Here is a 17,794-nt window from a genome sequence, read left to right on the forward strand (position 1 = left end):
GATTGGAAAACCATGTAGGGGCCAAACTTCAGATTGTCCCAAATCTGAGGGGCCGGTCTATGAAAATTAGCTGCCTATCAAGGTCCATAATTCCATCCATTCCTTTGGATTTTCCCAGCCCTAATATCACCTGACTTCACTATCATTATCACTCCCTGTATCCTTTCACTTTAGCTTCCTAACCCCCAACCAAGAATACCCCTCCCCCCACCTTGAATTTTCTCTGCAATTCCAGCAGATCTCCACTTTCGACCCTTGGATCTCCTTCCATTCTCGATACCCTTTTGCATTTTCTGCGGAATTCTGGTGTGTTTTACGTTTCTTGCACTATTCTTCCTTCCATATTTTCCACGCACATTTCACACACTAGCGGTGTAAAGTTTTCTGCTTTAGGCCATTACTTTTCTCAGTATCACATTGACATTGATGAGATTGTGTAAGCTGACTTCAAAGTCAGGTTAGCTCACTTTTGTTCACATTTTTTGTTTATTTGAACTTTTCTCATGTGGGCTTTTGTCCCTTTTATGTATATACTGCATGGAAGTGCAGCTTGAGTTGTACGGTGTTAGATATTATGTGATATTGCAAATGGGATTTGCATTATTTTGAGGAGAGTTTGAGTTTTTGGGCATTTGGGTTTTTGATAAATTGAAGCACAAATTCAGATCTCAAACATGAATGCTATATAATTGTGGTCTTTCTTCTATTTTTCTTGAATTTGTTGAAAATTTGTGTGATGATCTGATGAGAACTATATGGTTAATTCTTCTATATCATACTAGTTTTCATTTATTGGTATTATATGATAATGAGTTCTGTTTACTTTTTAAAATTCTTAATTCAGGTGCTTAAATCTCAGCTCTTTTCTTACCGGGTCGGGTCGGGCTGTAGCCTCATCATCTGGATAGTTCACGAGCAATGGTATAATGCATTTTTCGTGGATGTTCTTATTTGAAACATGTATAAAAATTTGTGTAGTTTAATTGTTTTATAGGGTTGCTATGAAAACTTTATTTGTAATTTTCTTCTCATGATGTGAATATTAGTTTTCCATGGTGCTGCTGGTTATTAGCTAATTTCTTGTGGAGCAAAATATTTCCCTGTGGCTGTGAATCCTTGAGGGATATATAGAAATCAAGTGGTTTTACTGGTGATCTGCCAATAAAAGCTTTATTCTTTTCTTGATCTTTTCTTTTTCTGCTCATAGGACAGAGGAATGGAAGACATCGATGCAATTTAGTGTATATTGTGTCTTTTGGATAGTTTTTAAGGATTATGCGTCAATGGACCGGGATTTAATTTTTTAGGCACATACAAGTTCCAATTAGACATTCTTGGATTAATTGTTTGCCACCTTTTTTTAAAAAAAATTATTAGCCACTCTTTTTTGTGAAGTGTTCCATTTTTTTTTGGGTTTGCTATAGATTGTTAGATAATAACAATTTTTTTGGAGGATGAGGCTAAACATTTTTGTTTTTAGAATTTTTCTTCCAAATGAAAACACAGGTTTATAAGTTGTCTCATTTTGATTGTACTGCCTTCGAGAAATTACTATTTGTCTCATGCATCTATCATTTTTGCAATATTTCTGTGCTATGTATGACTAAAAACAATTTGGTTGGTGCAGTCCTTTTGTTCCCTGGAAGTAGTTTGGCGAGTTTGTATATCATTACTATATGTTGTGTCCAACTGAGCATGCTTGTCTAGATGCATTCATGACTGTTTTGAGAAGATGCAGATATGTTGTCAACTTGACATTGTTAAATATTAGAGATAAGAAAATATGAGAACTTTCTTCAAAGTATTGGATAAATGTTTGCCATTGCCTGAGTTAATGCAGATGGTAAAGTGAAAAGATGAGTAGAGCTTTTATTACTAACAAGTTGCTTTTTTTTTTTTTTTAAATTAGCTTTTTATTTGGAATATAAGGTTTACCAATTTTTGGAGATCAGAAATACACAATTAATGATTTTGTGATGGCCAAAATGATTTTATTGTATTCTTTGCTGGTCTTAAAGTTGTAACATGTAATCATAGGTCCTCTCATCTGAACAAGCTAGAAAGGAATGGAAGGAAGTGAAGATATTCTAGACCAATCATAAGCTCGTTTAATATTCTTTTTTATGACCTCTTCGTCATATCTAATTTCTCAGTTGTGAGAATTTCATGATTGATGATAAGGTCTGATGATTACTGAAACCGAAAAGGTACTATTTGTATTTGCTCAATGCAGAACTAACTATAAATAGAAAAACAAATTTTTTGCTTTCTATGGCATTTTATTTCTTCACTGTGCATCATTTTTCCTTTCGAGTAAGATAAGCTATGTTAATGTGAACCTTGAATTCTGGTCAAAATTAATTATACATTGATCTGTTATCTATAGGAAAGAGGAAAAAAAACCTGTTGGAGTTCCTTTTTCTATTGTTCACATTGGTTGTTTGTTGTTTCTTATATGACAAGAGGGTGAAGAACATGGATATCTCCTAGTCAAGGTTTCTAGCCATCTTATCCAATGAGACTGGAATTCAGCCTCCATTAATCTTGCTTTCATATGGCTGGGTTGTGCATCAGATAATGTCTCAACTGAGTTATATATACAAAATACTTTATGAAAGCCTATGCCTTTATAATTTTGCCTTCCTGCAATATGATGATTAGGAAGATTATAGTGTTACCCTATCTGGTTTACCATATATTTCTGTACATGTCCTTGTTTGGTTTACTTTGGGTAAGGAAATGAATTGATCAGGCTTTGATGCTTCTTGTTTCAATTTATTACATAGGCCTATCAACAAGAAGCAATGAACTTGGTAGTCAAGTTACTGTGATTGGATTCTGCTGTATTCTACAGCTCTTCAAGAAAATGAAGTTGTAAACAAGAATCCATGAATTTGATAGCTGAGTTACTGTGATAGGATTCTGTTGTAATCTACAGCTCTTCAAAAAAATTGAAGTTGGTTTGCTCAGTTGTTCTACCGACCTGCTTTGAGATCCTTCTGTGTTCCCTGTATATGAGAAAAGAGAATAAAAATATAGGCTTAATCATTCTAAGAGATGGCATCGTTGTTATTATTTTAAAGGACAAATGTCTTATTCTTTGTACCCTATTCAATTATTTACTCTAGGAGTAAACAGTACTGCTTCGTCCTGAAGCATGCTATAGTTGTTTCTCCTACTTCATTTATTTGCTTAATATGGTTTTGCTCCTTTTGATTAGCAAGCATTATGTATCTCTATGTAGTCATTTCAGTTTGTCATGCATAATTTTTTTCCCCTTTTGTTATGTGTCCCATCTTGCATCTGTTAGTGTAAACCACTGCATAGAGGTTCAAAAGATAGAAAGAAATTTACAGTTGTAAAGAACCTGGTGTTCATAGGAAAGTCGGGCAATATGGGAGACTAGCACACAAACTTACACACACACACTCTCTCTCTGTCTCTCTTCCATACCCTGTAAAAGAATACAACATCCGGTTTTAGTTTATTTCTGCTTTACTTTTTCATTTGTCACAAGATGGGGGAAAGAACTCTCAGAATAGGAAGAACGGAAGGTATTGAATGGGATGTAATAGCACTGGATTAGTCTTTCAGCTTTGGGTGGAGAAAAGTTCTTTATTCCATGGAATACAGTTAGACTTTGATCTCTCTGCTGTGGCATACCACTGCTTGCACTTCAAGGTCAATACCATGCCAAATCTGGTTTAGTTAAGTTTAATGGAAGATGCTAGCTTGCAGTTGTAACTAGTAAATTGTCCTTGTTAATGGATGATGCTATCTTACTTCTATTGCAATGGAGATTCATATAGTGAAAGAAGTATCCAACTTTGATGAGATGAAAGTCATGCATCAATGTTCTTATGCTGGTTAGTGCTACGTCTGATTGAAGTTTTGCCCTTCTGGATTCTCTTACTTTGATTTCCTAGGTTTTCTGCAATACATGTGAAGTATTCACACAGAATCAGGCAGTTCATGCTGGTAGTTTTCTGAATGTGAAATTTTACACTTGCGACAAAAAATATATACTCTTGGAAACTTTTTCACTGTGCTTGATTGTTATTTGGGTAACAAATGGAAGCTAATAGTTCACTTTTAAAAAATTTTTTTTTTTACATCGCAAGAGATGGGGAGGATGTTTGTGTGGATTGGCTTGTTTTGGCAATCAAAAAGGTGACAAACGTATTGTACCGGCTTCTCTTATCCCTGAGGCAACTTCAGTGGCCAATCAGCCTAATGGAGCTCAAGTTGGAGGATTGACTAATCAGAATGCAGCGCTCTTGGCTCCACCATCTTCACCTGCTTCCTTCTCAAATTCAGCACTCCCTTCAACAGTTCAGTCCCCCAGCTGTTTCTTGTCTGCAAATTCACCTGGGGGTCCTTCTTCAACCATGTTTGATACTGGTCCATTTGCCCATGAGACACAACTGGTATCTCCTCCAGTTTTCTCAACTTTCACAACTGAGCCTTCTACTGCTCCTCTCACACCCCCTCCAGAATTAGCACACTTAACTACCCCCTCTTCACCTGATGTACCATATGCTCAGTTTCTCTCATCTTCAGCTGGTTTTAGAAGCTCTGGGAAGACAAATTATGTCGCTGCTAGTGATCCTCAAGCGACATATTCACTGTTTCCTGGGAGTCCTGCAAGTACTCTTAGATCACCTGTTTCAAGGGCTTCCCGTGATGCTCTATCGTCATCTTTTCCAGAAAGAGAGTTTTCACCTCAATGGGATCCTTCAGTTTCTTCTCAAGAGACTAATTATGCAAGGTCAGAATCTGGCCGATTGATTGGGCTTGATGAAAATGCAACTGGTGGCTTCAAAAAGTCCCAAGAGTCAAATTTCTTCTGCCCAGCTACATTTGCCCAATATTATCTGGATCCCTCATCATTCCCGCAGTCTGGTGGGAGGTTAAGTGTCTCCAGAGAGTCAGATGCTTACTCAAATGGAGGGAATGGGCATCAGAACAGGCAAACCAAGACAGCTAAGCAGGATGTTGAGGAATTGGAAGCTTACAGAGCATCTTTTGGTTTCAGCGCTGATGAGATTGTCACTACAGCTCATTATGTGGAGATTTCGGATGTCCTCGAGGACTCGTTTACCATGACACCATTTCCCTCGACTAAGCAACATGAGGTGGAAGGTATTCTTACTGCAGCAGCAGTTGAGGAAACAAAAATGGAGAAAACAAAAGCAGAGAAAACGCAGAAAGATACTCAAAGTCCAGAATTCTTTAAACCAGTCTTGAATCCCATTGTGGTTGAGAGAAAAGTGGCAGTTTCTCCTGATGGTCGTCAAGGTGGCACGTACATACCTGAGATGTCTTTTATTTGTCTTCTGAGTATAAGAAATCTATGTGGTTCTCCTTATATTAGTTCTTATTGCTTGCTTTTTCCCACGTCTTCATGCGTCCTGTTTCTGCAGGGACTATAACCGTTTCTTTTCTATCTCAGGCCATGTCTCTGATAGGCAATCTGGAAACATCTCTGTCCGAAGTGCACCTGGGAACCACCTTCTGAGTGATGATGAGGACATCTTTTCTAAGATGGGAGCTTCTCGAATTAGTAGAAAATATCATCTTGGTTTGTCAAGCTCGGATGCAGAAGTTGAGTACAGGAGAGGCCGAAGCTTGAGACAAGGGAAAGGAGACTTTGCATGGCGTGACTAATGGTCACAGTACAAGAGTAGACAACGAAATTGTGTCTCGTATTATTGATATGCAGGCTTGCAATTGGTCTTGAATGGGGGTTTTCTTTGATAGGTAATCTAACCTCTGATCTAACCCCTCTCCCTCCATCTCCCCTCCCTCTCTCTCTCTCTCTCTCTCTCTCTCTCTCTCTCTTGTGTGCTGTTTCCTACTGCTGAATGTATTCTGTCTCTACAGTTATACTCATGTCTGGGTCATGTGATGATCCAGTATAATATCTGGTAAATGTTATTTAATTGGGGTGTTAGGCATTAAGGAACTCCTTTTCTGTAAATGGTCATGTATGCATTTGTTTAGAATTGGCCTGAACCCTTGTTCTGGAAATATAGTACCACTTCTATCAGAACATCACCAATTGTCTGCTCTTTCCTGTTAATCTTTGAAATTTTATTTTCTTTGCTCTTGTTCTGTAGCATGTTACTTTTAACACCATAACAATTAACACTATGAAGATCCGGGGCCTCTGTAGTCATAGGTGCGAGTGATTGTAGCAGCCAATTCGCGGCCACAGCGGCCTGCTGTGGGATTTCAGGATATAATCACCTATGATTCAGACTGGTTTGATGAGATAATTGTTTTGTTCTTACCGTTGGCTTTAAGAGTAGTAAATAAAGTCGGTATGTAAGTCGAAATACTTCATCTTTTGGATTGCTAACTGAAGTATTTGACTAGCGAGCTCTGCTCAGCCTGGGGAATTAGTCTGGGTGATTTCGGGATATCCCTCTAGACCCCAAAGAAAAAAAAGAAACTGAAGTATCTGACTTGCATGTACCACAACAATTTGCCATAAAGATCACACTACCACTGGCCTCTGCAACTTACACGGTCACCTATAACATATTTAGAAAATCTTTTCAACATACAAAAGATATGTGTTCAAGGAAAGAACAGATCAACACTACACATAAAACTAGATGGCTTCAATTAAGGCACAGACTTGCGAAATAGTTCCAGAATACCAGCATATCAAGGAACTTTATGGTCTAAAAGAGCGTCAAAAAATTATCAAACAAATAATGGCACTAATTATTCATCAAAGTTTCCTCGAGAAAGAAGGGATGTGCAAATTGTTACCAAAGAGTTGAGACCAGAGCATTTTCCAACATCATCCGTATGATTAAAGAAATTGGTCCCTTGCAAAAACTAATAGTTTAACAGCATTACTAGACGTAAACCCTTTTTCTCCCAGAAATTTGGTTATGCATTTTCAGATTTAAATCTGGAAACGTAGAGCTTGATTCAACTTCATCTTGAACTCAAGGTAAGCCTTTTCGCAGATTTCCACTCCTTTGCATCTGGTTCTGCTACTGCTACAAGAAACCATCAGTCATAGCTGAGTCTTAACTCAATGTCCAACATTCTTCAAAGCCTTGTACTGTATGGATCATGACCCAATTGCCATATCTGCAGCTACCTCTTCAATCAATCGTTAAAAGGAAAGAGAGAGATTTTGACAACAAGATCACAATGTTCTTTCCTTGCTCATCCCTTATGCAGAGGTCACCAATCGTGAAAACTTAACAGAGGAAAGACTGAATTAGTAGTTCTTTATTTCCCGGTACTTCCAAGTTCCTCAAATCATCAAGCAAAGGGGGTCAATCATTGCTGAAGTTATCAGTTCACCGCAACACTAATAAGATGAGCTGAGGAAAAATTGACAACATATAAACATTACTAACTTCAGTTGATCAGAAACAAAGAACTGCTACTTAAATAACTGTAACATGGAGAGTAAAATGGGGGAATTTCATAAAACAAATGCGCTAAGCCAAGAAGAATACAAGTTCATTTACAATGAAATGAGAGAATTGTAGATAAGAGCACAAGTGTCAGAGTACACTCTGAATTTTAAAGGTTTCTCTGTATGTCACTGTCAGAGCTATTTCAAAGTTCTGCCATGGTAAATGTGTCCTTAATAGATTTCAAGGTATTAACAACTTGTGTTATATTCATTCTATCTTCGGGTAAGTGCATGGAGCAAGCCAAGCCAACTTTAAGCAATGAAATCAAACACTGCTCTAGTAAACTGCTTTTTGTTTCTCCTAGTGAAATGCATATGCTATTGGCTGCTGTAGCCCTTTTGTAGTCTTCGCAAAGAAGTACTGGATCTACAATATCCATCACATGCTCAGGAGTTGCCATTTCAACGTATCTATGAAGATCAAGGCCTCCGGCGAACAAAGGATGCGTGGGCTTCTTCCCTGTCATCATCTCCAGCATTAGGATCCCAAAGCTGTAGACATCTCCACTACTTGATACCTCGGCATCTAAGCCGTACTCTGCATTAATGTTGAAGCTTTTCAGACAACAAAAAATGTCAAAAATAACTTGTGTATCAAGGGAAAATTTTCGTGTTTTTTATATGATGTTGCATAATTATATATACAAACAATAAAGAATCAAATATATGTGTTCTTTCTTTCCTGGAGCCACATATCCTATAGTTCCTGTGATTCCAACAGAGCTGCTTTCTAATGAACTGGGAGGTGAATGAAGATACTTTGCGAGCCCAAAATCTCCAACATGGGCTAGGCGATCACTGTCAAGAAGAATATTGCTTGGTTTAAGATCGCAATAAGCAATCTGCCTGTGGCAATGATGATGTAGGTAATCGAGGGCACAAGCCACATCAATAACAACATTAATTCTTTGAAGAAGGTTCAGTCTATGAAACATCTTCTGCTGATCTTCTTCTGTTGGATGCAACCATTTTTCTAGACTCCGATTAGGCATGAACTCATAGATTAAAGCTCTAAATTCATTCCCTTGGAAATCCAGACTAGTGGAAGAACTTACAATCTTCACAAGGTTTCGATGCTGGATGTTTCTCATTGCTTCACACTCAGCACTAAAACTCTTCAAGGCTCCACTGGTATGATGAACCTGAGAAGCTTCTTATTTTTCTTTGACTCTCTTAGGGGCTGACACTTTGGTAGCTGTAGTTCAGGAATGCCTCCACAGAGTCTCCTGTTCCCAACAACTGATACTGCACTAGCATTTCCAAAAATGCCTTGTGTTGGTAGCTCGCCCACAAAATCATTGAAGGACAAATTCAGGGACTTTATGGACATTCTTACTAAAAAATGGGGGATTGGTCCAGAAAAATTGTTACTAGAAAGGTTAAGATTTTGAGTACCTTTCAAAGAACTGATAAATTCTGGAAAAGATCCCTGGAAAGAGTTACCAGCAAGGGAAAGGATTTCAACGCTACTACAACCACCAAAGGTCCCAGGAATTTCACCTGACAGATGGTTTTCTGAAAAATCCAATCCAGCTAAATTTTTCAAGTTGCCAACCTCTGATGGTATGGTTCCAGATAAATGATTCTGAGAAAGATCTAATGAAATGGACAGGGAAGATATCCCAAAAATCTCTTTTGGTATCAAACCACTGAAGTTGTTTTGAGAAAGTCCTAAGAGTAACAACTGCTGGCAATTTCCAAGAGCTGGTGGTATGGATCCCTCCAAGTTGTTATCATCTAAATATAGTTCATTCAGCAATGAGAGGTTTCCTAAAGACTCCGGAATTTCTCCTGACAATTTGTTGGAAATAAGAGCCAGCTGCTGAAGCTTTTGAAGATTACCAAATGTCCTTGGGATTGTGCCTGTGAGTTGATTCCTTTCAAGATACAAAGTCTCTAAGCCAATGAGGTTACCTAATGTTGAAGGTATCCCTCCATATATTTGATTTCCGCCAAGTGCCATATAGTACAAGAATCGGGATGATAAGTTGCCGATCCTTTTGGGCAAGACTCCCTTTATTTGGTTGTTCTGTAGGCTCACTGCAACCAAATTGCTGCAGTTTGTCATGGTACTCAGAAACTGCATCCCATCCCTTACTTCCCCACTCCCGAAATTATTACTGGATGCCGCTAGTGTTTTAAAATTGTGCAGACTTCCAAAATCAACTGCTATTCTGCCGCTGAATCCATTGTTTCCAATGTCAATCCAGCCTAGCTCAGTGGCATTCGACAGTGAAGCTGGATGTAACCCTGTGAGCTGATTGTCTCTCAACCATGGTTCAAAGTCGCGGTCGCGGCCCGGAACGTTCGACATCGGTCTCGGCATATCGATCGCGGTCTCGGTGAGACGCAAATTTTAAAGTATTTAATATTCTAAAAATTGTTAATAATATAAAAAAGTATGCTAAATAAAAATAATTAAAAAATAGCAAAAGAAACGGCCAAGTCAATCCGTCGCGGTGTGACTCGGCTGATTTCTCGTCTTGACTCGGAGTGATTCGGTGTGACTCGGCCGAGTCAATCCGTCGCGGTGACGACTCGGCCGAGATTTCGAACCATGCTCTCAACTGGAGATACTCAAGATGAGGAAGCATGAAACCTAATGCTGAAGGAAGACTTCCATGTAGTTGATTACTAGTATAATTGATAATATCAATTACATTACATATACTAATATACATTGTATAATAACTATAAGTAATAATAATATTATTATAAGTTTGTAACTAATTAAATTAAATATTACATATATACATATATATACATTATATAATAATTATAAGTAATAATAATATTATTATAAGTTTGTAACTAATTAAATTAAATATTACATATATACATATAAATAAATAAATAAATATATATATATATTCTAACGAGTGGCGGGCCAAGGGAGTCCGCCTCACCCCACATCCTATTAGCCCCCATGGTTGTCATTCCTAGTTTTGAATCTTTTGCCTTATTCCTTTCGACTTCTTAAATTCTACCCTTCCACTATTGGGATTAAAAAAAAAAAAATTGAAAGGGTCAAAGTTTTGAGATTAATTCTGGGATGAAGTGAACCCCTCTCAAACTACGGTTAAATGCACTAAACCTCTTAATGTTTAGAGTGATTTGAATTTTTTTCCCCTACATTATCTTTATTGCACTTTTTTCCCTGGCCTAAGCCACATCAACTTTTTGCCTTAACAAAAAAAGGGTTCCAATTTCTTATTTTTATCCATTCTTCTTCATACTGCCCAAACTTCTCCTATCATCCATATTTTTAGTGCTGAAATTTTATTCTTTGTTTTTTGAGAAATCAAGAAATAAATTTCCAAAATATTCCACTTCTATTAAAAAAATCATCAAATTAAATAAATTCAAAACTTTGTTATTATCCAAAATATTCCTCCTCAAGTTATGAACATTAATAAGTGAAGGTCATATAGAAATATGGTAATACATCCCTTATGCATTCCGTGGACAGTTAAAAACTTTGATAACAATTTAACTAAAAAGTTTTACATGGTACTCTTTTTTGTTAATCATTCTACAATTTTTTTCCACACAAAATGACTTATGTCACATTAGACAATACAGAATGAATTCAGATGCAAAAACTAGTAGTCAAAATAATAACTATAGTATTTTTGCAATGCGATGTATGTGAGATAAAAAAATAATTGAAAAGATAAAGAGAATAGTATGTTGAAAAATGTGTTTGCGATGCAAGCAAACAATTTTTTGACAAATAATTCCTATCCAAACACCCCGGCATTTTTCTTTCTTTCTTTCTTCTTTTCCCTGAACATCTGGTTATGCACGTATGGATTTAATCTGGAAACTTAGAGCTTGATCCAACTTCATCTTGAGCCCATGCTAAGCCTTTTTCTGCTGATTTTCACCATTGTTATGCATCCCATTCTACTACTGCTACAGAAAACCATCAATTATAGCTGAATCTTAACCCAATGTCCAACATTTTTCAAAGGCTCATACTATATGGATTGGATCATAATGCAATAGCAAGATGAAAGACTGAAATCTCTTACCCCCGCCCCCCCCCCCTCTCCCAAAACAAAACAAAAACAACCTTCTTGTAATTCAACGTTCCTCAGATCATTAAGCAAAAGGTCAGTCATTGCTGCTTAAAGATTGTCACACCTGAAGTTAATTAGTTCACTGCCACACACTGACAACATATAAACATTATTAACTTGAGTTGATCCGAAACAAGAAACTGTTATTTAAGCATTAAGGTGAATTGAACAATTTACTTTCAACTCAATCGAGAATGTGCGAAAAGGCTAGTGTTAAATTGACTTGATTAACTGCAATGTGGAGAGTAAATTGGGGGGATTTGATCAAAACAAATGTGTAAAGCCAAGAAGAGTAAAAGGTCATACATTAAAATGAGAGATTCGTGGATCATAATACAAACCTTTGAGTACACTATGAATTTCCAAGGTTTTTCTGTTTATCGGAGCCATTTTAAAGCTCTGCCATGGTAAATGTGTCCTTGATAGATTTTAATCTGCAAAGAACTTGCGTCATATTTATTCTATCTTCTGGCAAGTGAATGGAGCAAGCCAAGCCAACTTTAAGCAATGAAATCAAACACTGCTCTAGTAAATTGCATTTTGTTTCTCCCAGTGGACTGCTTCTGCTATTGGCTGCTGTAGTTCTTCTGTGATCTTCACACAGAAGTACCGGATCCACAATGTCCATCACGCGCTCAGGAATTGCCATTTCAACATATGTATGGAGATCAAGGCCTCCAGTGAACAAAGGATGTGTAGGCTTCTTCCCTGTCATCATCTCCAGCAATAGGATTCCGAAGCTGTAGACATCTCCATTACTTGATACCTCTGCACCTAAGCCATACTCTGCATTAATGTTGAAGCTTGTCAGACAGCCAAAGTATGAATTGTCAAAAATAGCTCAGTTTTAAAATTTGTTGTTTTGTATATGATGTTGAATGAACATAGGTAAGAAAGATTAATTTAAAAAAATCAGTCAGATTTGTACTTTCTTACCTGGAGCTACATATCCAATAGTTCCTCTGATTCCAGCAGAGCTCGTTTCCTGTAAATTTGGAGCTGAATGAACATATTTTGCCAGCCCAAGATCTCCAACATGGGCTGTCAGATCGCTGTCAAGTAGAATATTACTTGGTTTTAGATCGCAATGAACAATCTGCTTGTGGCAATGGTGATGTAGATAATCAACGGCACAAGCTACATCAATAGCAACATTAATTCGCTGAAGAAGGTTTGGTATAGGAAAAATGTGCTGCTGATGTTCATCTGCTCGATGCAACCAAGTTTCTAGACTGCCGTTGGGCATGAACTCGTAGATTACAGCTTTAAAATCATTCCCTTGGAAATCCAGACCTGAGGAAGAACTTATAATCTTCACGAGGTTCCGATGCCGGATGTTTCTCATTGCATCACACTCAGCAATAAAACTCTTGAAGGCTCCATGGTGTTGAAGGTTAAAGACTTTGATAGCCACCGACAAGTTTCCTCCTTCAGTCAGCACTCCTTTGTATACGGAGCCAGAGCTACCAGCACCAATTAGATTTTCTGCAGAGAAACCATTAGTAGCTTGAACAAGTTGTCTGTAGCTGACTCTCAGGAAGAGTCTGCCTAAGAAGTTTGGTAATTTTGGTTGGGTCCTTCTCCTTTTAAATGACCGTAGTCTGAAAATTGAGATTGAGGTTACCACTATCACCAGGAAGGAACTTGTAATCACCACTGGTATGATGAACCTGAGAGGCTTCATATTTTTCTTTGACTCTCCCGGAGGGTGGCACTTTGGCAGCTGTAGTTCAGGAATGCCTCCACAGAGTCTCCTGTTCCCAACAACTGATACTGCACTAGCATTTCCAAAAATACCTTGTCTTGGCACCTCACCCGAGAAATCATTGAAGGACAAATTCAGGGTCTTAATTGATATACTTGCCATATATTGGGGGATTTGGCCAGAAAAATTATTACTAGAAAGGTCAAGAATTTGGACACTTCTCAAAGAACTAATGAATTCAGGAAAAGATCCCTGGAAAGAGTTACCAGCAAGGGAAAGGATTTCAAGGCTACTACAACCGCCAAAGGTCCCTGGAATTTCACCTGACAGGTGATTTTCTGAAAGATCCAATCCAGCTAAATTTTTCAAGGTGCCGACCTCTGATGGGATTGTTCCAGATAAACTGTTCTGAGAAAGATTTAATGAAATGGACAGGGAAGATATCCCAAAAATCTCTTTTGGTATCGTACCACTCAAGTTGTTTTGAGAAAGTCCTAGGAGTAACAACTGCTTGCAGTTTCCGAGAGCTGGTGGAATGGATCCCTCCAAGTTGTTATCATCTAAATAGAGTTCATTCAACAGTGAGAGGTTTCCTACAGACTCTGGAATTTCTCCTGACAATTTGTTGGAAATAAGAGCCAGCCGCTGAAGCTTTTGAAGATAACCAATTGTACTTGGAACTGTCCCTGTGAGTTGATTACTTTCAAGATACAAGGTCTCTAAGCCAATGAGATTACCTAATGTTGAAGGTATCCCTCCATATATTTGATTTCCGCCAAGTGACATATAGTCTAAGAATCGGGATGATAAGTTGCCGATACTGTTGGGCAAGACACCCTTTATTTGGTTGTCTTGTAGGGAAATTGCGACTAATTGGCTGCAGTTTGTCATGGTGCTGAGAAACTGCAATCCATCCAGTACTTCCCCACTTCCAAAATTATTATTTGCAGCTAATAGGGAAATAAAATTTTGCAGGCCTCCAAAATCAACTGCTATTCTGCCGCTGAATCCATTGTGTCCAATGTCGATCCAGCCTAGCTCAGAGGCATTTGACAAAGAGGCTGGAAGTACCCCCCAGAACTGATTGTCTCTCAACTGGAGATACTCAAGGCGAGGAAGCATGAGACCTAATGCTGAAGGAAGAGTTCCATGTAGCTGATTACTTGGCAGAGACAAAACCTCCAGTTGAGAAAGATTATAGACAGAAACAGGGATGTCACCATTTAGTCTGTTTCCGCCAAATCCAATGCCTTTTAGCGTTTTCAACTGACCTAAGGATTCAGGAATATTACCCTCCAAATGATTTGCAGCCGCAGATAGTAAACTCAGGGAAGTAAAATTCCCCATGGAAGGAGGGATATTTCCTGTAAGGCTATTGTTTTGAATAACTAGAGATTCAAGGTTCCTCAGAGAACCAAATTCCGGCGGTATTCTCCCAACTAGGTTATTGTAGCTTAGGTCAAGATGCACAAGCTTGGAGCACCGGGATAGATTGCCTGGAATTTCGCCTTCCAGGGAGTCCCATGACAGATTCAGTTCCCGCAGCCTGAAGAGATTTCCAAACTGGGGCGGGATTCCACCTTGGAAGGTGTTGTTTCTTAGCATCAACGCACGAAGAAAGCTGAGGTTCCCAAGAAACGGTGACAAGAAGCCAACCAAGCCCCTGCCTTGAAGATCTATGCTGGTCACTCTTCTGTGCCTTCGACCGCATTCGACACCCTCCCATGAGCAGAAATGATGAGAATCATTCCACGAGTTCATGATCCCATAAGGGTCATGCTGTATTTTTGACTTGAAATCCAATAAAGCAACATGATCGTGATGGTCTGCTTCTTTTCTGTCCATGGTTTTTGTAGAAGCCATGCTCAGAGGAAGACCTTTGGCATGTACCTCCAATGTCAGTAGTGCTAGCGCGAGATAAATTCTTTTAGTTTCAGGAATTGAGATCAGAAATCTAGCCATTGTTCAGTGCGGAAATGTGGATGTGATTCCCTTCTCAAGTAGGAAAATTCTCAGGTAAGTAAACTAGTCAAAATGGACAATCAGTACTGTAAGCATTATTTATAATTTCATCAGTGACTTCATATGTAAAGGACAGATTCAAGCATTGACAAAATTGAGGTTAGATTCCAGTGAAAATGTAAGGAAGGTTAGTTAGAGTGACTGATTGGGACTGAGTTCTTTCATTATTTAAAAAGTTACAGAGTAAATCTTGGTTGAATAGAGCCAGGTACAACCTAGCTTAGTAATCAACTACATTAGGTAAAGTAGATATATAGACACCTCGGAAAGTGCCAAAAACAAGACAGGAACTTGTACTTAATTATACTCTGTGAAGTTAGTTATTGAATTTGTCATACTACTATTAAACAAGTATATTATGTACATAGGAAAAATTTTCCAGCAGTATTTTCCACGTATCCTAGCTTCGTTTACCACTATTGGCAGCTAATCCATCAACTCTGATTGGCTAAGTATGTCGTTGATTCCAGCAGTATCTACTTAGTGTGTATATATATAAGTGTCAGCAGTATCTACCAAGTTGCGCGACATCCCTTTCATTGTTCTACAGTTTCATTGTATAAAATTACTGTCTATATATTTATACACACCTACCAAAAAGTAGGAAGGTATGCCTAGGAGAAGTTTACAAGTACATCCATCTGTGATGGACATTGATGAACACAAGGAATTAGTATCCCTTGATGTTTTACTGCAGAATGTATATTACCGCAAATTTAGTCAAAGAGTTCACATTTGTGACTCTGAATTATGTTCTTTGCCTCATGATTTTGATCCCCTTAACTAGGGTGTTTGTTCATGATGTAGTGCTGGAATTTTTTGTATAAATTTGTTTTACTCGCAAAATTGCACCATTAAAATTGCACATGGCTTTTTTTTTTTTTTTTTTTTTTAAATTGTAGTTACAGGATGTACTTCAGCAAAATTGAATAGATATTCATGTATGTAGAAAGAAAATTAAAGGCCCTTAAGTGTTGGTTTAAACAAATGTTAAAGCTTATTGCTTGAACAAAACTAATGGTCTCATGCTTAAGCAAAAGAACAAAATATACTGTTGAACTCCATTGAATTTGGCTAGTCTTGAACACTTTAAATAGAAATGCTGTTAAATATTATGAATTTCTACATAATATCCGAGATATTTTACATATTGTTAGTATCACAAACAATATTTCAAGTTTATATATATATATATAGTTAGACAGTTAGTATCACAAACACATCTTCTAACTACTTTTTTTATATTCTTAACTATCTTTTAATTTCACATACATTATACCATAAAAAATGCTAGAGTGTTATTCCAAATAATATTTTCTAACAATCTCCTATCCAAATATTTTCTTTACATCTTTCACATGAATTCGTCCTGGTTATATTAGACAAATCTTAGTGTTTACAGCAAACTCTTGTAAGTTTTGCTGTAATTTGATTATTTGATCATCACAATTTGTTTGTTTGAATCATCAAGAAAAAATGGTGGTGATTAGGACTGTTAACTATTAACATCTTAGGACTGGCGATTGATTACAAAGCTACATCATGGTGAAGAGTTTAGGTAGGGGTTTTGATCAATCACTTAGAATATATATATATATATATATTAATCCTAATAGGGGGTAAGTTTTTGATATATTGTTATAGGGGAAAATTTTATTATTTTTGAAATCCTTAAAAAAAACATGTTGGAATTGAAATGACCAAATTGTGGCAACCCCGATAAAAGATTTTAGATTTTAATTATCTATACATATGCCTCCAATATAGTGTCATGTAAAAGATTGAGGAGGCTTGAGGCGGCAGAAGTTCTGAGTCTAAATCCTTCCCTTCCTTTTCGACTTCTTAAATTCTGCCCTTCCATTATTGGGATTAAAGAAAAGGGTTAAATGCAGAAAATACCCATGAACTTTCATAGCCCTTGCACAATACACCTCGAAATATGTTTATAGGTACTTTGCATCAAGCTCCGCTGAAAAGTAACGGATCTTTACACATAGTGATATTTTATCACACAAATGACAACTTTATCCTCCGATAATAATTGAACGAACAAAAGCAGCCTTCGTCCCAAAGTATTCATCAACTAACTCTTTGACAGATCTAGCAGACAAGGGATGAAAGTTATCACTCCATTCAGAAAGAAACCCATTAACCACAGCCCACTTTTCATCTTCGCTCAATTTCCTCCATTTCTTCCCGGCTTCTTCAACTTTCGAGCCCATGTAGCTGCTCAACTCATTAAACAAGAGTTCTCTACTCTTATTCAAGGCCTCATCTCTTTGTACGATTTGAGAGTTCAATTTTTCAACCTCTCTGGCCAACTTTAATTCAAGCTCTGCATCGCTCAAGCTGTTGTTGCCGCTGGTGCATGAAATCGAGAATCGAAGCCTCGACGATATGTTAATGAGCTGGGGCCTTGAGGAAGAATACGAGAGGAATGGATTGGTTTGGAGTTTGGGAATCGTTGAAGGGGTCTTGGGGCGAAAAGATTAACTCTCAAGGACATTGAGAAAAATTTGTGGGTTTAGATCTCTAATA

At 37.6% G+C, this 17,794-nt stretch overlaps 3 protein-coding genes across 9 annotated transcripts; 1 reads left to right on the plus strand and 2 right to left on the minus strand.

Annotated features, from left to right (window-relative positions):
• Positions 1 to 71: 71 nt before the first annotated feature.
• Positions 72 to 6,071, plus strand: LOC113711948 (uncharacterized protein At1g76660). Of its 7 annotated transcripts, none has more exons than XM_072067375.1 (5): positions 72 to 457; positions 845 to 921; positions 2,038 to 2,207; positions 4,122 to 5,301; positions 5,453 to 6,071. In XM_072067375.1, the coding sequence occupies exons 3-5, from the start codon at positions 2,187 to 2,189 to the stop codon at positions 5,665 to 5,667; spliced, it is 1,416 nt and encodes a 471-aa protein (XP_071923476.1). In that variant the 5' UTR covers positions 72 to 457; positions 845 to 921; positions 2,038 to 2,186; the 3' UTR covers positions 5,668 to 6,071. The 7 variants fall into 7 exon arrangements, with proteins under 7 accessions (XP_071923476.1, XP_071923478.1, XP_071923479.1 ...); XM_072067377.1 differs by having other exon boundaries at positions 72 to 306; XM_072067378.1 differs by lacking the exon at positions 2,038 to 2,207 and adding an exon at positions 2,787 to 3,866 and having other exon boundaries at positions 73 to 457.
• Positions 6,072 to 7,590: 1,519 nt separating this feature from the next.
• LOC113711517 (probable LRR receptor-like serine/threonine-protein kinase At3g47570) lies at positions 7,591 to 8,538 on the minus strand. The gene is made up of 2 exons (XM_027234677.1): positions 8,093 to 8,538; positions 7,591 to 8,002 (listed from the first exon to the last, which is right to left on the minus strand). The coding sequence occupies exons 1-2, from the start codon at positions 8,536 to 8,538 to the stop codon at positions 7,591 to 7,593; spliced, it is 858 nt and encodes a 285-aa protein (XP_027090478.1).
• A 3,271-nt stretch (positions 8,539 to 11,809) lies between these two features.
• On the minus strand, positions 11,810 to 15,243 carry LOC140015031 (uncharacterized). The gene is made up of 2 exons (XM_072066854.1): positions 12,466 to 15,243; positions 11,810 to 12,315 (listed from the first exon to the last, which is right to left on the minus strand). Exons 1-2 carry the CDS (start codon positions 15,194 to 15,196, stop codon positions 11,921 to 11,923), a joined length of 3,126 nt encoding a protein of 1,041 aa, XP_071922955.1. The 5' UTR covers positions 15,197 to 15,243; the 3' UTR covers positions 11,810 to 11,920.
• Positions 15,244 to 17,794: the final 2,551 nt, after the last annotated feature.

This window comes from Coffea arabica, chromosome 10e, assembly GCF_036785885.1.
Source record: "Coffea arabica cultivar ET-39 chromosome 10e, Coffea Arabica ET-39 HiFi, whole genome shotgun sequence".
NCBI lineage: Eukaryota > Viridiplantae > Streptophyta > Magnoliopsida > Gentianales > Rubiaceae > Coffea > Coffea arabica.

What these genes read in the sequence shown, in the direction of transcription:
- LOC113711948 (XM_072067375.1), top strand. Translation starts at nt 2,187, where the DNA reads ATGATTACTGAAACCGAAAAG. An exon ending in TGATTACTGAAACCGAAAAG is followed by an intron (nt 2,208 to 4,121) that starts GTACTATTTGTA and finishes TTACATCGCAAG; the next exon opens with AGATGGGGAGGATGTTTGTG. An exon ending in TCCTGATGGTCGTCAAGGTG is followed by an intron (nt 5,302 to 5,452) that starts GCACGTACATAC and finishes TTTCTATCTCAG; the next exon opens with GCCATGTCTCTGATAGGCAA.
- LOC113711517 (XM_027234677.1), bottom strand. Translation starts at nt 8,538, where the DNA reads ATGAGAAACATCCAGCATCGAAACCTTGTGAAGATTGTAAGTTCTTCC. An exon ending in TATTTGATTCTTTATTGTTT is followed by an intron (nt 8,003 to 8,092) that starts GTATATATAATT and finishes TTGTCTGAAAAG; the next exon opens with CTTCAACATTAATGCAGAGT.
- LOC140015031 (XM_072066854.1), bottom strand. Translation starts at nt 15,196, where the DNA reads ATGGCTAGATTTCTGATCTCAATTCCTGAAACTAAAAGAATTTATCTC. An exon ending in TATTGGATATGTAGCTCCAG is followed by an intron (nt 12,316 to 12,465) that starts GTAAGAAAGTAC and finishes ACATTAATGCAG; the next exon opens with AGTATGGCTTAGGTGCAGAG.